This window comes from Lachnellula hyalina (genome assembly GCF_007821495.1).
Source record: "Lachnellula hyalina strain CBS 185.66 chromosome Unknown contig00070, whole genome shotgun sequence".
NCBI classification, from domain to species: domain Eukaryota; kingdom Fungi; phylum Ascomycota; class Leotiomycetes; order Helotiales; family Lachnaceae; genus Lachnellula; species Lachnellula hyalina.
In genome coordinates, this window is record NW_022157184.1 from 132,284 (window position 1) to 155,794 (window position 23,511).

Sequence of the window (23,511 nt, forward strand, 5' to 3'; positions counted from 1 at the left end):
GCAAGGTCCTTGTGAACGCATTTCCAATGGTTCGTGTCGTCAATTCCATCCACTACCCAGCTAGAATTTTCATTCTTGAACTGAATGCACCAGTTTCCATCTCCACAGCCAAGTTCAAGAACTCGTAGCTCGCAGGGGGCTGCTGGCTTCGTTTGTGGTTCTGGAGTCTCTGATTTCCTTACAGTGTCTTCTCCGAGCGCAGGTGTAGAGGGATCGAAGAGCCAGGCGGATATATGTCTGTCATTCAAACTCGACCGGTCCATTTCAATCGGCATGATTTTGTCTTTCATCTTCTCAAATATGATATCCCCAATCTTAGTCCTGAACTGGCGTCCATATGTCAGTTAGCAGTGCTTCAAAGGGGGTACTTTAGTTAAGAATAGAACAGTAGAAATATCAAGCTATAGGAAACGCTGTTTTCTCTGGGAGAAGGATCACTGTGCTCGCATGGCACATTATTGATGGGGGTACTCACGTAATGGTGGTACGCCTTCTTAAACACTCTGAGTATTCCAGTAGTAGTAAGCTCCGAGGCAATCGGTGGTCTGCGAAGACTCTCTGGTTCTACTAGCTCGCCATACTCGTTATAAACCATTGAAAAGACAGAACTGGTCTTTGAGTTGCCATTCTTGGCGGGGTTGGAGTTTTCTTTCGACAATTGCAGGTCGGTGGGTAGTGCAGGCAATGGAGAAGTGGAGGAGGCCATTGTGAAGACCTCGCCGGTTACCGTTGTGAAGAGGCTCAGCGACATGACAAAAGATTGAAGATGGGAGCTAGATGTAAATGAGAGGATGAAGAAAGCGTGTGAAAGATCGAGGTGGCGGGTCGTAAATGACGATGAAGAAATGGTCTCCCTAGAATTGGTGATAGTCGCAGTGAATGCACCTTCCTCCTCGTTTGATGAATGTCGAAGGAAGGAATGGCTTCCCGGTTCACTGCACTGCAAACTTCTAGCCAAGCTGGACTAGCAAAGCAAAGCAAAGCACAGAAGACAGACAGTTGAAGACGCGCTTGCTAGAATTGAAAACGAAAGAAAGTTTTCCCACGAAAGTCCAAAGTGAGCCCTGAGTCGCCTTTGATTGGCAATTGGACCAACTATATAGCTACATGCGGCAGAGTAAAACGGATGGAGCATTATCATGACAGGAAAACAAATGCTATCTTAAAGCCTGGAAAACCCGCCAGCCGGTTTTGTAATCTTCAATTGCATCGGTGCGCTCACTAAACCCTCCTCTTGTATCTTCTTCTGGAAAGCCGTGAATTCTTTTGAGCTTCCATGGGCAAGCAATGCAGCTTTGTCTTTATAACTGCCACATGGTAAAGTCAGTCAGTCACCTGATTGATATATTTCAACCAGAAGCAGATCAAAGCAGCGAACCTTTCAATCATGATTACTTCCTCTACACCAGCTTGCTTGTTGAAAGACCGAGTAATGTTGTATATGAGAGTCCCATGCTCGTTGTTCTTGATGTATTCTGCTACTTCTTGGAGCAGCTCTACGACCTGGGGGGGTGTTAGTGATGAGAGAGGGGTACGCGGGGTAGTTGATGAGCTTACTCTATCTGTTTTGCCGGGTTTGGGCGAGATGATGGCGACGAGGTCGATTTGAGAAGTCATGACGATAGAATGATCGGAATATACTAAGAGGAGGATTAAAGAGAAGCAGTTTTGTAAAATATGAAGTGATAGAGTAGGTCTCCTCACCTGCCCCTGGCTACTCCATAGCTCGGTAAGGGATACCTCGGCCTAAATCCAACGAATTGAGCGACGGCATCTAATCAAGTGGAGCGGGCATTTCGCCCCCAAACGCTATAAAGTATCAATGGAATGGTACCTAGACTTGGAGCAATTGGCATAAATGAGACAGAAATGCAATCGATTCAGAATTGTGGGGGAAATGAGCACAAGAATAATTCCATAAAATCCGAGTCGCAAGCAAAGTATTATAAAAGGACTCGATAAAAAAGGCAAAAAAAAAAAAAGAGTAGGCCAGGACACCCCAGAGTTAATTACACTCTGCGATTCATTCTTGAAGAAACCTGAACCAGTATACCATTACACAGTGGGTATATTTTGTGCTATCTCTTATTAAATCATATATACCCACTACCAGATACTCGGCCCGACGATTCGGTGGATATGTAGTTATGAATCGATGTTTTCCCTTTTTCCCTTTTTCCCATTTTACCGCATTTTCTACGAAGTGCAACAAAAGTTTTCAGTTTTCTATTTAGAAAAGTGCGCTGAGATTTACTGTTGGTTTTTGCAAATGTATGTTTCCCGCGGTAAGGCTCTACTCTATTAGTTTGTATTTGCCCAAGACTTCTTTCTATCCAAATTGACAACTACTGCTATGGTCTTTTTCTTTCCAAGATTGTCTATGGACAGTGTCTAATACAATAGTACAAAGATAAACCTTCAAATCCACTCTTGCAAGCCAATGACGGTCAATTTGAAGGAGAGAATGTTGTTGTTATGCAACGGAAGGTGACCAGTGAATCTTAAAGGCAGGCGCTGGCAGAGAGCTCTTTCCTCAACTTTCACCAAACTTCAAAGGGTCCTCATCAGCAAACACTTCTCTCACTACCCCAAAAGGAAGATATGCACATCACGCTTCTGTTTCTACCCACATCTCACTCAATCTATGGGCACGTAGATATACTATGACGCCAACCGACGAGACAATGCCTTTCAAGGACACCATCACGGTTCCGACCATCGCATCTGCCAAGATTACAGAGAGCACCGTAACGACCACATCAGCGCAGTCTCCACAAGCAATTGATCGAATAAAGTGGCATTTTGATCTGGCATCAACGCCTAGTCGATACGCATGGTACGCACCGACGAGTAAACAAACACATCTTCCACTCAAAGATGGCTCGTCTTCGGTTCAGGATCTGAAGGCACGAGAAGCAGAGAAGCCTTCACAATTCCGGCACAGAACAGGCACTGCAGAACACAAAACAACTTCTACGATTCCTGAACACTCAGGCACTGATCATTTTGCATACCCACCTAGAAATGACAGTCTCGGAAAGAAGGCAGCAACAAGGACAAGGGCACAACGAGCAATAACATTACCTTCTAGGGAAGTCAACCCATCATTTCCAGATCCCAGACCTACGTATGTCGATCGAACACGGAGACCCCACGAAGACTTAGACTCCAGGTCTGGTAAGGTTGATAGTCACGAATATGTGCGCACGACATTGCCGGAGTGCACTCTGTCTGTCGAAAGCGAAGCTTCCGAATCATCCTCGGCGAGGGTCTTCGACATGATCACGCACCCAAACAAGCAACAGCCCTTTTCTATGCCGGTCAAGGACTCTACAGCTTTAACATCACACCCCAGTACAGGTAACGGCAATAGCAAAGTCAAAGATAGCGGCCCCCAAAGCCCGTTCACCTTTGACTCTGTCGTCGACGAGGTGGTTAGATCGAGGGGCAAAACACCTCGCAAGTTGGTCGGTCAGGTGTCCAGTACAGACAGTGGTGATACTCAGGTCAAGGACAGTTGGAATCGACATCCGTTGGCTTTGGTCACCCGAGTCGAAGGATTCCTCAAATCGAATGGGAAAATGAGAGACCATCCTTGGTTCAAAAAACGAGCAAGACGGCTTGAGCTTCTTTCTACCTCTACGAAGCACCCAATCAACCACCAGGATCCCATAAGTAAGGCCGAATCTAGCGGGAAACATCCCAGAAATTCCGAGTTTCAGATGTCAAGAAGAAGGAAACTCCGTCGAACTCAATCATTCAGTGACCTAAGGCACAATGTGAAGTCTGACGGAAGCAATGGTGACAATGAGATGCCAAGCGCCAGATTATCCCAGATATGGGGGGACAATCTGAAGATGACCCATCTGGTTCGCCATATGCACCATCCGACGAGCTCCAACATCGATTCCCTGGTTCAGACGCAGTGGGAGATTCTTCGCACAAGCGCTCCTATGGATATCAAAGGCACCAACAGCGTGGAAAGCACATCCAGCCTTTGTAAGCGATAGGCAGGATCCCCAGAAGCAAAGTGCTGACCGTTTACAGCCCCAGTAGAGTACAGCGCACCCTTCATGAGTAGGGCACAAAGTGCATCGATGAGCTCACTGGGAGAAATGTCAGACACATCGGATATTCTAGCTCTTTTTGACGATACTCGAGATGAAGTGAATGATTCGCAGGATGTCCTAGCACTGGTGAATCATCTTCGATTGGAGTTACAAGCGCCACTGTCCAAAAATCTCCAAGCTATTGGAAAACTTTTGAAGTTCTTGTTAGCTGGCGAGGAAATGTCCGAAACCTCTACAAGTTTTGAAACAATTATCAATACGCGTCTTGACAAGCTGGTGGAAGAAACAATTGACTGGAAACTCAGACATAGATATATCCCGGACCGCAGGGAGAGCAGAAAAGTCAAGGCACTTTTAACGAACGATATTATACCCAAGGCCGAGGTTTTACAAATTAAATGGCAGTTGAGGTGGGGTAATAGCTATTTCAATCTCGACACATTGCGCCGCCAAATGTTAGGAATTGATGGAGCACTTCGTGACATCTATCTCAACACCGGGAAGAGGATTGGCGGGTATCGCTGGAAATTGATGCAACCAAACAACAACGCAAAACAGTAAGAGTTCCATTCCTTGATATCGTATCTCATTGACTGACCCCCTCGTAGGTTCGGAGATGTAGGATTTGAGCCGGGAGAGTAAGAATCCCAATTTAGCGTTGAGATTCATTACCACTAACTTGTGACTTTAGTTGGTGGCTAAACATGGAATGTGCCTGCCGAGACGGAATAATCATAAGTCCCTATGATGTTGCAACGAGGACAGATGCAGGACAGGGGAAGTTCGCTCTAGTTCTTGCAACTGGAAGAGAAGAGCCAGGTCCCGGGCTGGGTCTTTACAAGTATATAAGAGAGGGCGGAAGGAAAGATATGTTATACGCTCTGTTGACACAACGTGGCAGGCCTATTAGGCTTCTTAGAAGCTACACTTTGGATAGTCCCCATGCTCCGGCTGTCGGTCTACGCTACGACGGGTTGTAGGTGCTGTGCGTTCTATCAAATGGTGATGTCTGCTGATCATCAAAGGCATTACATCGATACATACAGCAAGAGGAGCGTTGACTTTGATGGAGATTTGCATGTATTGACCCTCATCTTGAGGAGAGCAGACTCACAAAAGCCCATGGCTGAGCTACAACGGTTTTCTCCAACACCATCTCAACAGGATGACTGGAAGCTGTACGAGAAGATTCTGGAGGAGGATTACCGCGCTCAGAATGAAGATCTCCAAATCTATGCGATGAGGGAGAAGCTCGAAGAGATTGACAGGAAGAGGAGGGCGGATGAGCAGCAGAAGATTGCGGTAGGCACCAATACACAATTTCAATGTCTCAGGCGTTCTTCAAGGCTGACAGATCACATACAGGTCCTGAAATATCTTGATCGCTACAAGATGTAAGATGTTCGGCATGGTTTGGTGATGGCTGTGGTTGCTGAAGCTTAGATTTGAAGTGAAGTTCTCTCTGATGAGGGGCTGACCCCCGTCAATTGGCGCAGCAAAATTGCCGTAAACCCTTAATAGCTAGCCAATACCGGAAAAACAGTAGCCGAATGCCGACTTTAGTGAGGTTTTGCAATTCTAGTATATCAAAATAATTCTGCCTTTCTTGATGAAAAGCATTGCCATTTGTGAATAAACTTCCACGCCCGCCTTTGTTGCATTCTGACCGGGTTACTTTGCAGCCAGCTGCTAGGAGCTATAATGGCTAGCTCGGAGCTAAAAATGTCGTTTGGCGAGGGCGAGGGCGAGGCTGCAAATGGGCCTCCCCGCAAACGACAGAAGCTCTCTTCAAATCCAAACATAAACTGCACAACCACGACAGACGACAACAAAGTCAACATGGATCACAGATCTAGTAAACTGGATGTTGTCGGCGAGACTTCTGATGGGAAGGAAGCTGAGGTTGGGATTTTGCATTTCGTCAATGCTTCTAATCCTGGATTCTCGGGAGTGCTCAAGCAGAGGTATGTTGATGGAGCTTTTATTCTGCTTCAGACCTGTCTACGGGGCAATTCTACGTGTATCTTCATCTTTGGCCTGTTTATGGTTCAAAGGATCAAGAAGCAAGGTCCAGGATGGCTCAGGTTGTGTCACGTTACAATGTTCACTCCCCCTCCATTGCACGTCTTGAGAGAACGAGAGACAGAAAGATACCGACCGACGAGCTCTCCCTTCTTTCTCCTGATCGTATTCTTCAATTGCAAGCATGAACTGATGATCATCTTCCCAGATACACTGACTTCTTGGTCCATGAAATTGCCCTGGATGGGACTGTCATTCATTTGACAGATGATCAAGCACCAAAAGTCAATATTGATGCACGAAAGGTGAGCAGTTTACCGACTGCAGACTCATGGCTCCTTTTTGCTCATTTTGTTTGCTGATTTGATCCTTGCATAGGCCCCACAGATTCAATCCAACAAGCCTGTCCCAGAGGCTGCAAGCGCCGCTCCCCCAGCAGCTGAAGAGAATGAAGCCAAGCCTGCTCCGAAAGCCTCCAAAGAGAATGTTGCTCCTCAACCATCTTCAGATTTTAAGTCCGAAGCCGGACCCCTTACCGAACCCCCTTCTACAAATGCCCCCGGAGAGCCATTCACTTCAACCGAAACCCAGGACCGAATCAAGCCCGAAGAGTTTCAGCTACTTATCGGTTATTTCGGCCATGATCTGACAGAGAAGATCTTTAAGATGTACCAGAGTATTTTAGCAAAACCTAGTTCAAAAGCCTCTACTTTTGGCACTATCCAAACAGAGCCAATCACCGACAAGGAGATCCGTGGTCGCATTCATGGTGATATTCGTCGAATCTTCAACTCGAAGTTAGAGACCGAAATGATCAACGAAGGTAAGATCTTGATCGCCGCCACCCGTGGAGCAATGAGTCAGAACGGCAGATACCAAAACCCACGCAATCAACCCCGTGGTGGTCAACCCCAAGGCAAAGTCGGATGGGAAGAGCTCGGTGGACAGCATCTACATTTTACGTTGGAGAAGAAGAACAAGGATACAATGGAAGTGCTTGGCTACTTAGCCCGTATGATGAAGATGAAACCCAAAGAGTTCACTTTCGCGGGAACCAAGGATCGCCGGGCTGTCACGGTACAGAGAGTAAGTGTTTTTAGAAAACACGTAAAGGAATTGGTTAAATACAATTCTAGTCTGCGAGATGCTCGCATTGGCAACTTCGAATACAAGAAGAATAGATTGGAGTTGGGTGAGCTTGGTGGAAACCAGTTCACGATTACTCTGCGAGATTGCCAGTTTCCTAATGAAGCTGGCTTGGACGAGGAGGCACGATTGGAACTTGGACGCACTCTTGTTGGGGATGCCGTCAAATACCTACAGGGGAACGGGTTCATCAATTACTTTGGCTTGCAGCGTTTCGGTACCTTTGGCATCGGGACCCACCAAGTTGGAATGAAGATCTTGAAGGAGGATTTTGAGGGCGCTGTATGGGACATTCTGTCGTATACCGATGAGACCTTATCCATGGGGCTGTACCCCGAGGAACATCCGGAGCCTCTAAACCGTATTAACAGGGATGATGTTGACCGGGCGCTTGCAATCAATAGCTTCAAGAGAGGAGGAAAATCCCAAGATGCTCTACGACGCTTACCCAAGAAATTCCACGGTGAGGCGTCGCTCATCCAAGCACTTACCGGTAACCATAAGAGTGATTTTGCAGGTGCGCTTCTCCAGATTACCCGAGGTCTGCGTACGATGTATGTTCATGCATATCAATCGTATATTTGGAACATGGCTGCGAGTATTCGTTGGGCAAAATATGGTACTAAGGTCATTGCGGGTGATTTGGTGTTCGTTGATACGCCAGCTCAAATTGCTTCTGCTGCCAAGGACGAAGTTGATGAGAATGGCGAGGTTGTTGTACGTCCTGCGGCTGACGATACGGCTGTTACTCATGACGATTTGTATCAGCGTGCTAGGCCTCTTACTGATGAAGAGGCTAAGAGTGGCAAGTACACCATCTTCGACATCATCCTACCTACCCCTGGTTTTGACATCGAATACCCCGCAAATGATATTGGGGACTATTACAAGGAGTTCATGGGCAGTGAGCTTGGTGGAGGTCTCGATCCTGCCAATATGCGCAGAAAGCACAAGGACTTCAGTCTGAGTGGTAGCTATCGACCGCTGATGGCCAAGGTTGGACAGGATCTGAGCTTCCACGTCCAAGCGTATCATTCCGAGACTGAGCAATTGGTTGAGACAGATACGGAGAAGCTGGATAAGTTGAGGCCAAAGAAAGCGGGCTGGAACAATTCCAATCGCGATAGCAACGCCAACAATACGGAGAACAAGCCCTGGGCTGCTCGTGGTCAGTTCAACAATTCTAGGGGAGGTCCATCAAATGGCCAAGGAAACAACTGGTCCACAGGCCAGGGAAGAAAGAACTACGTTGGCAAGTCCGAGGAAGCCACTCAAGTCCCAAGCGCTCTCAATGCATGGAAGGCTTTACCGGATAAGCTTGCAGTTGAGGAGAAGGCTGCTGCAGAGGCATACGAGGCGCAAAAGCTCATCGCAAAGCCCATTGATCCCAACACAGTCCCACAACCTTTAATCAAAGACACTTTCATCGAGACAACTCCTGGAGATTGGACTAAAAAGACGGGCAAGAAGACAACCGCCATTCATGCTGCTCAGAATCAGAAGCCCAACAAGGATGAGGAACATGATGCCGGCATTCCCTCCTTCGATGGCGCTTCTGATTCCAAGCCGGGAAGCCCCGCCAAGAAGGTCAAGGATGCGCTCAAAAGGCTCGATAAACGAAGCTCTACTAACAATCTTTCTGCGTCTGGTGCTAACGACGACTCGCTTTCCGATAACACGGAGCTCACTCCCCAAGAAGCAGGAATGATTCCTACCCTACCAGAGCTCAACGTCAGATCCAATGTCACGGCAGCGGAGGGTTACAAACCACATCAAACTGAACGAGCTGCCCAGCATGTGATATCAACATCTTCCGTCTCTGATACTTCTGACGGGGGCGTGAAGCTGGGCGGTCACAGAGATGAGGCGGACAAGAAAACCGCATCTGTCTTGCGTCCCGATGAGAAGGAGTTCAGCATCAAGCAGGAAAATGCTAGTCCCAAGGAGCCAACTTTCATGCGAGCCAGCGCTGAAGAATTCACCCCAAAGCAAGATGTTCAGATGTTGGACAGCGCTGAGACTGAGCCATCGTCCAAGCGACCAGCTGAGGAAATCACGCAGGAAGCAGAAACACAGCGAGCGAGAATCGCAGTCGTCGTTAAATTCGCTCTTGGCTCCTCGCAATACGCTACCATGGCACTCCGCGAGCTCATGAAGGCAGGTGGAGTGAAGAACTATACGCCTGAGTACTCTTCTGCTCGTTGAGGGTCGGTTTACTTGGGATAAGGTCTTTGTTTATGGTTTCGCATTTGTCTTGGTTCGATTATGGACGGACGTGCATATGGACTATGAATCATGATTTGCTTTTGCTTTTGCTTTTACAGTTGCATTGCGGTGGAGTTTTTTTTTTTCACTTTACGAAAAAAGTATGCTGTTTGTTTCAACCTCATCATCATAAGATCTCGATCCTCACCCACTCACTCATCAAATTAAATAATGAGTTTGGTCGAGATGGTGTGCGTGCATTCTTTGTTTTCTATCAGACGAGGAATGGATAGATAGATCGTAGCAATACAGCAAGCAGGCACATTCCGAGAAACCCGTGCTGCAGTATCGAAACCACGTGCACTTTACCTATACTCCCCTTTTACTTCCAGCGAATCAAGCGAGGCAAAGTACTGTGATCTAAAACCCAATACCCCTAAACCACTCCCTAGCCCTCTCTCTCCTCCCCTTCCCTAACTTCCTCTTCTCCCTCCCATTCTTACCACCAAACCCTGCACCTCGCTCACCGCCACCAACATCCATCTCCCTTCCCCTCCCCCTTCCATTATCATCATCATCCTCCTGTTCGTCAGATGCCGCTGTTGCAATATCAGTAACGGTGACTGTAGTGGCTGTTGGAGTGGAAGTAGAAGTAGTTTTCTTTTGGCGTGAGCGCCATTCACGCATTATAGCTACGTATTCCGTATCGCGAGTGCTTATCATTTTACCGTTCTGGGTTATGTTAGTTATTTGAGTTAGTCAATTGCTCGACACCTCTTTGGTTTTCGTTTGGGGGATGGGAGGGAAGAGTTGGGAGAAGGGTAGGGATGGGGAGGGGGATGAACGAACTTTTTGCTTAGCTTCGAATCTCGAACACCATGTTTCAACTTCCTTCCGTTCTTCGTGTGTGGGGATTGAGGCTGAGATTGGGGTTGTGAGGGATGAGGAGGTGATGGGTGACAGGAGGGGTCTAAGGTTGTGGGTTGAGGGGTTGGTGGGTGTGATTGCACTTGGGTGGTTTTTTCCTGTTGGGTAGGTATGTTAGTAATTAAGACTTTAAAATAAAAATTAAAGTTGCATAAAAATTGGTAGGAGTCAGAATGAGAAGTTGTATGGTTCGGGGTGAACTAGAGATAAAAAGCGATAGGAAGGGAGATGGAGCAACGTACTTTCTTCTGAAGTCCGAAGCGTGCTCCTCGCAGGTGATGTGGAGATACCGACCGTCTCCGTTATAACAGCTGGGTTCTGAGCTGATGGTAGGGTTCTGGAGGACATGATTGTTTGCGGGTGATAAATAACCTTGTGCAAGTACAAATAAGTTTGAGAGGGATATCCAGGTTCTGAATTGAAGGGCGGGCGTTGAAGTACAAGTAAAGTATATAATGTGTATATCTTTACTTTGATATGATATAATTTGTATTTTTTTTGGGGGGGAGAGATGAAGTAGCTTGCGAAAGAAGAGGAGAATAGAGAAAAAGAAACGGTCGTGGGGACGCCAACGCCATAGGGCTGAACTTACTTCGAGGACTTAGTCGCGGGAGTGTCCGTTGGGTTTTTCTTTCTTTCTATTGGTTCCTTTTAATCTCTATTCTCTGTTTATGCCGCTAGAAATGCTTCTAGTATGCAAGTAAAATGTATAAATGTAGTGCGGTGTGGCTTTCTATTCTATGCTCTGTGTCTATTTTATCCACAAAAGAAAAATGTTCGTCGGAATCTAGGTACGTGATGAAAAAGTACCCCGTAAAGGTTGGAAAGTGAGTGGCATCAAGCACGCTCGATCAGATCTTGACCCCGAATTCGGAGAAGAAGTTATTCTGCTGTACATGGGACTTCGCGCCCGTGTTCTCGTTGAAAATATTGCAGCCTGCTTTCGCGGCATTGGGTGGTGTATAGACTATGCAGAGATTAGTCTAGTTCAGTTCAATCCAACTCCCCAAACCTAAGGAGTATCGATATCACTGTGAAATGTGATGATAAAGTCTACGGAAATGAATATGAATAGATAAACTTACGATGCAAACTAACAGCCACCCCCATCTCATCAGGATTAGAAATCCGATGGACCCCAAGCTCATCAGCCATATAAGCTACCTGTCCCACGCCATACACCTTCTCACTCAAACATACCGGTGCCCCCGCCGTCGCGGTCTCGTGATCAGCGTCCGCAGGTATCGAGTAGCGGCTTTCTTTTAAGCTGCCTTTGAGGACTTTCATTAGGCAGTGCGCGTTGGCATGGTCGTGGATTGGACTTCCTTTGCCAGGGGACCAGACGAGGACTAACTGTTTATGGTGTCAGTCATGTGGACATGGAAGCGGAAGGGGAGGAATGAAGGGGGATGTTACGAGATTGCTCTTTCCGTTTCCTTTGTCGACGAGGTTGCGAGTGTAGCCGCGGGAATGATCTGAGAATGCGTATTTCGCCCCTATTGGTGATGATGAGTTAGATACAATAGTGATGATAACATGCAGGTGAGTCGGAGATTACTATATACAAGACATTGTCTCTTGACGCCGCTAATCCCAGATATCGAGAATTATGAATGGACTGGACTGGACTTACAGTCTTCCTCACACGAAACATAATCCTCCATAAGCTTCTTTAGTTCGCCGACATTTACATCCGCCGAGTCGATACCTGAGGAGGGACCAAGAAGTCTCGAGAGGTCAGCGACGAGTGTTTGAAAAGCATCTGGCTGATCTCGCGAGTTGCCCGCAAACGAGCCTCCTGCTCCCATGGCACCTCCAGCTAATGCAGATACCATAGTTTGGCTCAAATATGAGTTGCTCTGTTGACAATGAGAAAGTGATTCAACGTGTACAGGGGAATCTTTTGACGTGGTTGGCTCCGAGTATCGGTGGCGTTGAAAGAAAGAAACCGCGACTTGCACCTTGTCCTTTATAGTTTGAAATTAAAATTGTACAAAAAGGGAACTGAATAGATATAAATATACAATTGAATTCTTATAATTGAAAATTTGCATACAGTCATATGTACAAAGTTATACACCAGAGATTTGTATTTGTAGGAACCACGAGCTCCTCGCACCCAAAAAGAACTTTTTAGTGGGGCTGCCCCTGCTGCCCCTCCATCCGTTCGCGCAAACCACCCCACCCACCACCCACGTCTCAATCACGCGAGTCAAGCAGACATCTCGTACCAGTACCCCTCAAGATGGCACCCAAAGGAAAGGCAGCTGCGGCGGGGAAAGACAAGGGAAAGGGCAAAGGGAAGGGGAAAGACGGTACTAGTACGGAGGAGAAAGGAGGGAAAGTCAAGGGCGCGCAGCAGATTAATGTGCGGCATATACTGGTGCGTTATAGTACCTCTAATTGGAAATGAAGTGGATAGATCTGATGCTTTATAGTGTGAGAAACATGGGAAGAAGGAAGAAGCGCTTGAGAAATTGAGGGGAGGCGCCAAGTTTGATGATGTTGCGAGGGAGTTTTCGGAGGATAAGGCGAGAGTTGGTGTGTTTTATCCATGCTTTTAAGGGGGCTTGAGTGCTGATGATGGATATATAGGTGGTTTGCTGGGTTGGAAGACGAGAGGTGATCTTGATCCTACGTTTGAGGCGGCTGCTTTTGAGCTGGAAGCTTCTACGACTGCGAGTCCGAAGTATGTGGAGGTTAAGACGGGGTTTGGGTATCATATTATCATGGTTGAAGGAAGAAAATGACGGGGCAGAGCTATGAATGGAGTGGAATTGGTTTATCAAAAGGTCGAGAGGTCAGGAGTTTGGCGCATCGAGTCATGTGTCACAGTTCCATACGTTCTTGGTTTGCGCCCATATGCCACTTTATTGCTCGCCTATGCATTTAGAATACATCTGAAGGAAAACTCAATATGGCCAATGTCTATCCGCCGCAATCAAACTCCGTTCATCCATCCGTCCATCCCTTTTTGGCTTTACTGTTCGGTCTGGAAGTAGTTGAGGAGGATCGATCGCTCTTGAGACTCCTCACCCCAGTCCTTGACAACAACGCAGGAGCAGTTGACAACCTTGCGTGCGTTTCCCTCACGGTCCAACACACCTATCAAATAATATCAGCTCTGTCCAAACATAACCTCGCATGGAATACTTACACAAACCAGCCCACTCGCCCAATTGCTTTCCATCAGGAACCTTGATCAAAGGAATCTTGTGCTCGGAGCACAGCGCAACGACCAGCTTCTTGTATGCTTCCTCCTCGCATGCTTCGTTCAGGACACACATGTGTGCTTGGCGTCTGTCGAGGGCCTTGGAGGCTTCACGGAGACCACGGGCAAGACCATCGTGCATGAGGGCAAGCTTGAGAACACCCTTCAAAGCGTCCAGGACAGACATTTGTCCCTTGGATGCGGCATCTCCAGAGACTTCAACTTCGTCGGCCTCGGCGACATCGGGGGCGTTGGATGCGTTATCTTCTGCGTCAGACTTTTGAAAGGTTAGTTTGAGGTTTTCAAAGAGTAGGTATGAATGAATATGATGCTGAGTCGAAGGCGGTCGCAAGTAGGAGGCAGCTTGCGCATTGGTATGAGGCCAACAGAACTCGAGAATAGGAATATTCCAATGTCTTCTCGCTTGAGGAAGGGATTGATGGATGGATGCGCACTCACCATCTTGACTTGTGTTTGATATCCTCAGGTCCTCGAAGATTGGTGTAAATGTCAAGAAGTTGAAAGATCGAGAAATTCGCTTGATGATTTGTGGTGATCCAAAAGTTTGGTGCGTTCAAGCAGCACTCGTGAAGGGTATGCTCGCAAATATGATTGGCCAACTACGCGATCCTGATGACTAAGCGCAAACTTCCATCCCCACACAGAAATTCCACGCAAATTTATCTGAACTTCGCGACTCACGAAAAGCATCAATCCTTCGACGACCACGCAAAACGCAACTTTGAGGTATGTATTTCCATTACAACATAATCGAAAGCCCTTCATGATAGGCAGAGGGGACAATCGGCATCTACTCAATGTGCGACTGGGACTGTAACATTGTTAAAGGGCATTTCGTAATTTCGCAAAATTTCACACCCACTATGATGAACAGAACCATAGCCATTGAAAGATGTCGACACTGATCTTCTCTATACGACGAGCTGCAGAACCCTCTTGTCAATCATGAGGGCACTCTCCATGCTCAGGAGCCCAAGAAGGCTAACATGCAACTTTTTTCTTTCTGCGCAGATACCTCATTTCCATATCAAATCGATCTGAGAATCTCCCAACCGCCAAAATGGTCAAGACCTCCGTCCTCAACGATGCGCTCAACAGCATCAACAATGCCGAGAAGTCCGGAAAGCGTCAGGTTCTCATCCATCCTTCTTCCAAGGTCATCGTCAAGTTCCTCAGCGTCATGCAGAAGCACGGTATGTTGGCACGAGCCTGTCTTTTCTTTTTACCCATTCGGCATGATAACTAGACGACGGTCTCAATACCACACGACCATAGTCCTTTAAGTTGCCGATATATCATACTATTGCGAGGATCTTACACGTTCTCTGACTTTCACCCTGACGTTACACGTTTAATCTTTCGCAACATCACTGACAATCTTTCTCTCCAGGCTACATCGGCGAGTTCGAGGAAGTCGATGATCACCGCTCTGGCAAGATCGTCATCCAGCTCAACGGCCGCCTCAACAAGACCGGTGTCATCTCCCCCCGCTTCAACGTCCGCCTCGGCGACCTTGAGAAGTGGGTTGTCAAACTCCTGCCTTCCCGTCAATTCGGATACATGGTCCTGACTACCTCGGCCGGTATCATGGACCACGAGGAGGCGCGTCGCAAGCACGTCGCTGGCAAGATTATTGGTTTCTTCTACTAGAGGAATGGAAAATGGGCGGCGCTTGGAGTCTTCATGAGCATGTACCTATCTAAAGCATAGCACTTTGCTTGTTGATACCCTCCCTTTCTACTTTGATGATATGGTCTGCCGAGCTGGAGGAATAGATAGCTCTGCATAAAAGTCAATTGAACCTCGTGGACTCTGAATAAGTCATGTGTCGCATCCACAAAACCCTCTCTTTTTATTTCTCCAGAAAGCTCGTGCTCGTATATCAGCTGGATACACTTAGATCTTGTTATCAAAACCAATTTCGTTCCTTTCATTCTTTCCAAGTGGCCCTTTCCTTTTTTTATGTTCCAATATCACCCGTGCTTGCACCCCATCTCTCTCCATCCGGGTGGTGCTCCCTTTCTCTTGATCAATTTGAGCGCTTTCCCGCAATCGATCCTGCTGACCCCAGCAACAACCTGGGGATCAGGGGAAATGCGCTGCAGTTCAAAAAGAAAGCACATTATGCTCTGTTCATCTTCATCCACTTGAGATGCATTGAATAGTCAAATCAAAGTTCAGCCTTTAGAAAACTCCATACGTAGCAAAGAAATGCGGGAATGTAGTAGAACCCAACAGGAGAATATTTAGGATAATCATAAAAGATCTACTGCAACCTACGGTTGGGAATCTTCTACCAATGATGATTTCAAATACATAAAAGAAAGAGCAAACAAACAGAGAGAGATGTTGGAAGGGAAGGGAGGTGGGGCTAGACGCGATAGTTATGGGCGTGGCTGATGGTGGCCTGTGGCTTGATGATATGTCGTTTCCTCATAAGTACTGTATATACTCGATGCTTCCTCATCCTCAAGCATCGGCCAAAGAACAACTTCCCATGCAGCCCCAGACTCGAGAAGCAAAAATGCCGGTCTCTGAGCCATGGTTCGTGTCTTATTTCCTGGACTGCAAGCCATGACTTCCCGGCTGCAGATGCTCTTTGGGATCTTGTGTAGCATAGCCTCTACATCCTGTTCCCGTCCCCGTCTTCTGCCTCGAGCAAAGTTTTCAACAAGTCCAGCCCGCTATCCCGAGTTACAGTGTAAAGGGGCGAGCCCTAGGGGTAAAGCACTGGCTATGCCTGTGCTTACTACCTGTGCTTACTAAGCCTTGACAGGGGAGCGCTGACTTTTCTTCGGATTCAGACGAAGATGCTCCTCTCCTTTATCGAACTTGTTGAATACCACATTGAGCCTCTGTGTATACGTGACTCACCCGTGACATACAGCCTCGAACTTGAACGGCTGTGACGAGTAAGGACGGGAAAAAGCATGCATCGTTGCGACTAGAAGTAAACTTTAAGCAATATATTAAATACAACTTTTCCGATTTTCACGAATTCACCTATAACTTTTGCCACAACCGTCTAAATCGAACGATCGCGCCAGCATATTGACCGCCTTGATCTTAGCTTTCTTTTAAGCCTACCCTCATAGTTCTTACTAGGAAAATAAGTAAATGCGGGTCATCTAAAGGGTTTTTAACCCTAAAGGCCTCCTAACTGCCTCCTCTTCCCTCCTCCCCCCCCGCCCTCCTACCCCTGCGGTCTGCAGCGGCAGAAGATGACGTTATAGTAATAGATACTACATATAATGCATTATTTAGTACAGATAAACTAGAAGGCCTAGCATGGGATAGCAACTAGCTAAAAGTTGCATTAGACGTGTCTATTTTTATATATATAGTCCCTTCCGCTAGCTAGAGCCACTAATATTGTCACGGATCTGGTCACATGACACATCACGTGACATCGGCACGTCGGCACTTCGGCGTGGCACCAGCCTCTCGCTTAACCAGCCACCCGACCACCAGCCACCTTTCCCAGCCACGGGCTAATTAGCCAAGTGCATATATATTCGCACCTACAATCTGTATTCTAGACTTTCTTTCTTTTCTCTTTAGCTTAGAATTACATTTGATTTAACCTTATACTAGGCTATACCTATAAGGATTTATAATTATAATATTATTCTAAGCTCTCCACTTAACTAATCCTAGTAAGGATTCCAAATTAAATGCACCTAATATAAAGTATAATAAAAGACTAAAACCCACCTCCTAAAATAGCATAAACCTAACTAATTAATACTCTAAATAAATAATATTATAAACTCGACCTAGTTAGATACTATAGTTAATAAACGAATCCTACTACTTCCTTGCCCTAGCACTACTAGCTCTATAGGTCTATTAAGACTAGTAATAGATAATAATAATAACTACCTAGCAACTGCTATAGGCAGCAAATAAGAGATAGATAATAACTATGCTCTCCCTAATAAGAAGAAGAAGAAGAAGACACTAAGAGCTAAATCTAAGTCCTAATGCTTAACCTTTACTACTATTATACATAGTAAATAGAATATTAAGTATTTATAATAGAACCTAGACGCTAACCTTAAGGTAGGAGATCTCCTTCCCTAAATTAATAATATAATTATCCTCTATAAAGATACCTGCAAATAAGTACTCTAGACCTTTACTACTAATAAAGAGCTATATAAGCTTAACTAATAACTAGAGGACACTATTACCGCCTTTTAGGCAAGCTAATAGATATTAGAGGATAAGAATATTACTATCTAAGAGTATGCTAATTAAGTTAAGCTTTAAGAGAGAGCTATAAATACTAGGGCTTATAAACTAGTACCTATATAGGTATAAGTGCCTTAATCCTATAAGCTTTCTAACCTACCTCTATTCTTAGAATAGAAGAGAGACGCCCTTACTTTTAAGGACTAGATTATTTATATCTAAGGAAAACTTTATAGTAATATAGACTTCTTCCTAAATAACAGCCTAAAATTAAACTATATAGTAAGCTGTCTCTTAGGCAATGCTATAAAGCATACCTCCCTCTAACTCTATCCCGGCGCTTCAGGTAAATACTAGAATATTAAAGAACTATTAGCATACCTGCATAAGATCTATAAGGACCCTAACTAAAAGGATAAGGCCTAATAATCTTTTAAGAACTTATATATAAAGAGTAATAAGGCCTTCTATATCTTCTATACTAACTTCCTCTACTTATCTAAAGAGGCCTAGATTGCCTCCTCTAAACTGCTATATGAGTTAAATAAGAAGCTATCTTTTAATCTTTGAGATAAAGTCCTCCCTAAGTATTTAGAAAAGCTATCTATATATAAATTTGCCTGCTACTATACTAATATTAATTCCTAGCTGCAGCTAATTACAGGAAAGCGTAATTAGGTTAAGGGCTGCACTAATAGATTATCTCTATCCCTAGCTTTATTCTATACCCTTATAGATAGGATAGTTATAACCTCTATGCTAGTCCCTACTACTACCGCCTCTTATATTATATCTACTACTAGTGCTAATAGATGTCCTTAGTATAATAACTCTAGCAAGCAACTACTCTCCTAACTTAGTACTTGCTTTAAGTATAAGAAGATAGGATACTTAGTATATAACTATCCCTAGAAAGGAAAGATTACCTCTATTAAGGAGCTAGAAGACTTAGGAAACAAGGAACTCTAGGGTAAGACTCCTACCTAGGGATATTTAAGATTAACATATAAGAGTTTAATCTTAGTTAATAGCTAGGAGGGAATACATTTAAGGTCTTATATATAATAGCAAATAATAGACTTAGAATTAAAACCTCTATACTAATTAACACTAGAGTAATAGGATATGCCTTTATTAATAACGCCTTTATAAAACATACTAAGCAGTTTTATAACGCCCTATATTAGCCTCTTCCTACCCCATATAGGGTATAAGGGTATAATAGCACGTCCACCTAATAAATCACCTATTTTATTTATTTAACTTTATAAATTACTAGTAGGACCTAGCAATAGATCCCTTTCCTTATTTTAAACCTAAAAGGCTATAACCTTATTCTAGGAAAGAAATAGCTAGCCTACTCCCGCGTCCTTCTTAATTACGCTAATAAATAACTAATATAGAAAGATAAGGCCCCTAATAATAGCCCCTAGAACTACACCTTAACTACGCATATTAGTTTACTATAGAACATAACCCTATTACTATAGCACTAGTAGGACGCTAATCGCTAAGATTAGCTACTAGAAATTGAAACTATAAAATTAAAATAAAAATAACTATAAAAACTAAAGACCTTAAAATAAATCCTAAAGCATACGCCCTTAGTTCTACTACTATAGCTATCCCCTCTTATAAAGGAGGAGTTAGTTAATATCTGCCTAATTAGAGCTCCTATAATAAACCTATACCTAAAGTATTAGGACTATAAAGTCTTTTAGACTAGTCTATATAAGATTAATAAGATTCTAGATAAATATTAGAAAGACCCTCTTACCTAGAAGGAGGGCAAGATAGAGGAATAATAAATAAAGTAGAAGCTCCCCTTATAATACTATAACTACCTAGACGTATTCTTAAAAGATGCCTTAAATATACTCCCTACCTATAAGAAATAGGATTATAGGATTAAAGTGGATCTAAACTACACCTTAGGGCATAAGTCCCTTTATTAGTAGTTAACCTATAAACTTAAGATTACTTAGGAATATATTATTAATAACCTAAATAAGGGCTTTATTAAGGCTAGCTAGGCTCCCTTTACTACATCTATCTTATTTATTAAGAAACCTAATAGTAGTCTCTAATTCTATATAGACTACTAACGCCTAAATAATATTACGCAAAAGGATTATTACCCTTTACCCCTTATTAAGAAGACCTTTTAATAACTATTTAAGGCTAGGGTATTTACTAAGCTAGATGTCTAATAGGCCTTCCACTATATATAAATAGACCTGGACTCTAAAGAATTAACTATGTTCTAGATAAGATATAGGTCGTATAAGTATAAAGTTATACCTTTTAGACTAACTAATAGACTAGCCATATACTAATATTATATAAACGATATACTAATAGATATCCTTAATATATTCTATACTACGTATATAGATAATATTATTATCTACTTAAAGAACCCTACTAAATATAAGAAGTATGTTAAGCAGGTTCTAGACCGCCTATAAGCTGCTAGTCTCTAAGGAGATATAGATAAAAGCGAATTTTATATTACTATAACTAAGTACCTTAGATTTATTATATCTACTAATAGAATCCGAGTAGACCCTATAAAGATAGCTGTAATTACTAGCTAGTAAGAACTAAAGACTATAAAAGGCATTTAGGCCTTCCTTAGGTTCTATAACTTCTACTAATAATTTATTAAGGACTATAGATATATAGTATAGCCCCTAACCCTAGTAATATAAAAGGACCGGCCCTTTATCTTTAATAATATATGCTAATAGGCGTTTATTAGCCTTAAGAAAGTATTAACCTCCGCCTTTATACTAGGCTATTTCTAGTTTAATAGACTCTATATATTAGAAATAGATGCCTCTAATAGAGTTATTACCGCGGTCCTATCTAAACTTAACCCTAGTAATAACACTTAGAAGCCTATTATATTTATATCTAAAACTATAGCCCTAGTAGAGTGTAACTACCTAATATATAATAAGGAAATGCTAGCTATTATACAGGCTTTTAAAGCATAGCAGCTAGAACTGCTAGGCTAATATAATAAGGTGAAAGTATACTTAAACCACTAGTCCTTAGAATATTTTATAAATACTAAATAGCTTTTTATATAATAAGCTAGATAGGCGGAGTACCTCTCCTAGTTCTATTTTGAGATTATATTCTAAATAGGGAAGAAGAATAAAAAGGCTAATACCTTAACCTGCTAAGAAGAAGACGTCTAAGCTTAAGAGGCTGTTATAAAGTAAACTCGGAATTAGGCCTTACTTTAGTCTTACTAAATTAGCCCTAAAGTGGCTTAAGACGTCTAACTTATATTAATAGCAGTAGACTCTATCTTATTAGTTAATTAGATCCTATAAGATAACCGATAGTATAAGAGCCTATAGGACCTTTATTAGAAAGCAAACACTAAGAATAAGTTAGTCTAGGCCCTAACTAGAGGACTGCTAACTTAAGAAGGAAAACTTATAGTACCTAATACTAATTAGAATAGAACCTCTATATATATTACACTTATTAGAGAGGCCTACTCCTAGGTATTTATAGCTTACCCTAGCTAAACTAAGACTATATAAGCGATCCAGGCCTAGTACTACTAGTATAGGCTTAGATAAGATATTATATAGTATATATAAAACTATTATAACTATTAGAGATCTTATATCCCTAGGGATAAGACCTCTAGCCTTCTTTAACCCCTAGCTGCTCCCTAATAGCCCTAGTAATATATCACTATAGACTTTAAGGAATTCCCTATATCTAAGAATAGGTTTAATATAATCGCTGTATTTATAGACCGCCTAGGCAAAAGGCTATTATTAATCCCTTATCATAAGACTATTAACGCCTAGTAGACCGCCCGGATCTTTATTAAACATATATACCATATATATGGCCTACTAGACTTAATAGTCTTAGATTAAGGGCCCTAATTCATATCCTAGTTCTAGGACGAGTTCTATAGAGTACTTAGGATTAAACTAAAGTTATCCACCGCTAACTATACATAGATTAATAGATAGACTAAAATTATAAACTAGTATATTAACTAGTGACTTTATCCCTTTATTAACTACTACTAGGATGATTAGGATAAACTATTACTAATAGTTAATTTCGCCTAGGCTGCATTACTATATAAGGCTATAGGATAAGCACCTATCCTTACTAAAATAGGCTATAAGCTAAGAACCTTATTTAACTAGACTCCACCCTAACCCGCCTAATTAGTATAGGAGAAGCTAAACTAAGATAAAGCTTAGGTAATACTTATATGGATATATAATAGATAGGAAGTTACCTAAAAGAATATAACTTATATATAAGGATAGTACTTGACTTAGGCGAATAAGTACTAATAGGAGATTAATTTTAATATTAGAGATAAAGTCTAGGTTACTATAAAGTACTAGAAGTTGCTCTAACCTAGCAAAAAACTATCTAAGCAGGCCGCCGGACTATTTACTATCCTAGAATAATATAGTAACGCTTTCTAACTTGAACTGCCTAACTCTATTAAGGTCTATCTAGTTTTTAATGCTAATAAATTATAAAGGGACCTGGATGACCTATTGCTAGGATAGGAGAACCTAGAGCCGCCCCTAATTAAGGTAAATAGCAACTATAAATAGGAAGTTAAGAAGGTACTAGGTATATGCCTAGTTAATAGAGGACTAAAATACTAGGTGAAGTGGACTGGATTTAATATAGACTTGGATAAATACTTGCTATCTAACTTCTAAAATGCACTGCTAGCACTTTAAAAGTTCTATGACTAGTACCCCTATAAGCCTAGACTACTAAAGAACTTAGGATATTAGACTAAGATAGCTTAGAAGGACGAATTCCTAGAGGAGAGGGATAATAATAATAGACCTAAGAATAGGTCTTATAGGAGGGGGGGTAGTATTATAGATCTAGTTATATAATATATCATATAATATTAGCACGTTAGCACTTTAGCGTAGCACTAGCCTCTCGCTTAACTAGCTACCTAACTACTAGCCACCTTTCCTAGCCACGGGCTAATTAGCCAAGTGTATATATATTCGCACCTATAATCTATATTCTAGACTTTCTTTCTTTTCTCTTTAGCTTAGAATTACATTTAATTCAACCTTATACTAAGCTATGCCCGCGAGGATTCGTGATTGTAACAAATATGTCAATAAATAACAAAACGGTTACTATAGCAACGCTTTTACCTTTACTATAAAGAAGAGGCCAGCTACACCGCTTCCTAATCCGGCCAAAAATCCAAGGTTTACTATAGATTCACCTTTAAATAAGGCTATTATAGAGGCATATAACCTCCTAGTTAAAGCTGCAGCTGCTAAACTAGACCGCCTAAAATAGGACCAAATACTTGATTTAATTGAAATCTTCTGCAAATACCTTAAAAAAGGCTCTATTAAGAAGGTTTCAGCTATTTTAGCTAATAAGATTATATATATGAAATCCGCTAGTTAAAAGCTAGAAGCCACCGCCTAGCAAATTGCCCTGAAACCGACTACCTGCCTGCAAGTTAACCTGAAAGGGCCTAGCGCAGCTGTCTTAGACCGCCTAAACGGGCCGAAAATCGCTCCCTAGCTGAAAACCACTTAAAATCAGATATATATAGCTGCAGCTAAGTCTGCTAACCCTAATTTGGACTGGATTTTGGTTAATTCTACTAAAAAGTCCTTACTATTAAAGCTAGCTATAAATAAGCCTCTTACTAGCTACTATGTG

General features: G+C 43.0%; 6 protein-coding genes across 6 annotated transcripts; 3 read left to right on the forward strand and 3 right to left on the reverse strand.

Moving 5' to 3' along the window:
- Nucleotides 1-1,162: 1,162 nt before the first annotated feature.
- LHYA1_G005578 (uncharacterized protein) lies at nucleotides 1,163-1,617 on the reverse strand (the record flags this gene model as incomplete). The annotated part of the gene is made up of 3 exons (XM_031150522.1): nucleotides 1,163-1,307; nucleotides 1,379-1,503; nucleotides 1,558-1,617. The coding sequence occupies 3 exons, from the start codon at nucleotides 1,615-1,617 to the stop codon at nucleotides 1,163-1,165; spliced, it is 330 nt and encodes a 109-aa protein (XP_031005202.1).
- Nucleotides 1,618-5,792: 4,175 nt separating this feature from the next.
- Nucleotides 5,793-9,443, forward strand: PUS7 (Multisubstrate pseudouridine synthase; the record flags this gene model as incomplete). The annotated part of the gene is made up of 3 exons (XM_031150523.1): nucleotides 5,793-6,034; nucleotides 6,301-6,397; nucleotides 6,471-9,443. 3 exons carry the CDS (start codon nucleotides 5,793-5,795, stop codon nucleotides 9,441-9,443), a joined length of 3,312 nt encoding a protein of 1,103 aa, XP_031005201.1.
- A 1,778-nt stretch (nucleotides 9,444-11,221) lies between these two features.
- Nucleotides 11,222-12,205, reverse strand: CDO1_0 (Cysteine dioxygenase; the record flags this gene model as incomplete). The annotated part of the gene is made up of 4 exons (XM_031150524.1): nucleotides 11,222-11,337; nucleotides 11,456-11,723; nucleotides 11,787-11,866; nucleotides 12,004-12,205. The coding sequence occupies 4 exons, from the start codon at nucleotides 12,203-12,205 to the stop codon at nucleotides 11,222-11,224; spliced, it is 666 nt and encodes a 221-aa protein (XP_031005169.1).
- A 410-nt stretch (nucleotides 12,206-12,615) lies between these two features.
- PIN4 (Peptidyl-prolyl cis-trans isomerase) lies at nucleotides 12,616-13,120 on the forward strand (the record flags this gene model as incomplete). The annotated part of the gene is made up of 3 exons (XM_031150525.1): nucleotides 12,616-12,753; nucleotides 12,809-12,911; nucleotides 12,936-13,120. 3 exons carry the CDS (start codon nucleotides 12,616-12,618, stop codon nucleotides 13,118-13,120), a joined length of 426 nt encoding a protein of 141 aa, XP_031005170.1.
- Nucleotides 13,121-13,350: 230 nt separating this feature from the next.
- Nucleotides 13,351-14,043, reverse strand: RPS12 (40S ribosomal protein; the record flags this gene model as incomplete). The annotated part of the gene is made up of 3 exons (XM_031150526.1): nucleotides 13,351-13,475; nucleotides 13,528-13,858; nucleotides 13,969-14,043. 3 exons carry the CDS (start codon nucleotides 14,041-14,043, stop codon nucleotides 13,351-13,353), a joined length of 531 nt encoding a protein of 176 aa, XP_031005167.1.
- Nucleotides 14,044-14,662: 619 nt separating this feature from the next.
- crp-27 (40S ribosomal protein) lies at nucleotides 14,663-15,252 on the forward strand (the record flags this gene model as incomplete). The annotated part of the gene is made up of 2 exons (XM_031150527.1): nucleotides 14,663-14,795; nucleotides 14,993-15,252. The coding sequence occupies 2 exons, from the start codon at nucleotides 14,663-14,665 to the stop codon at nucleotides 15,250-15,252; spliced, it is 393 nt and encodes a 130-aa protein (XP_031005168.1).
- Nucleotides 15,253-23,511: the final 8,259 nt, after the last annotated feature.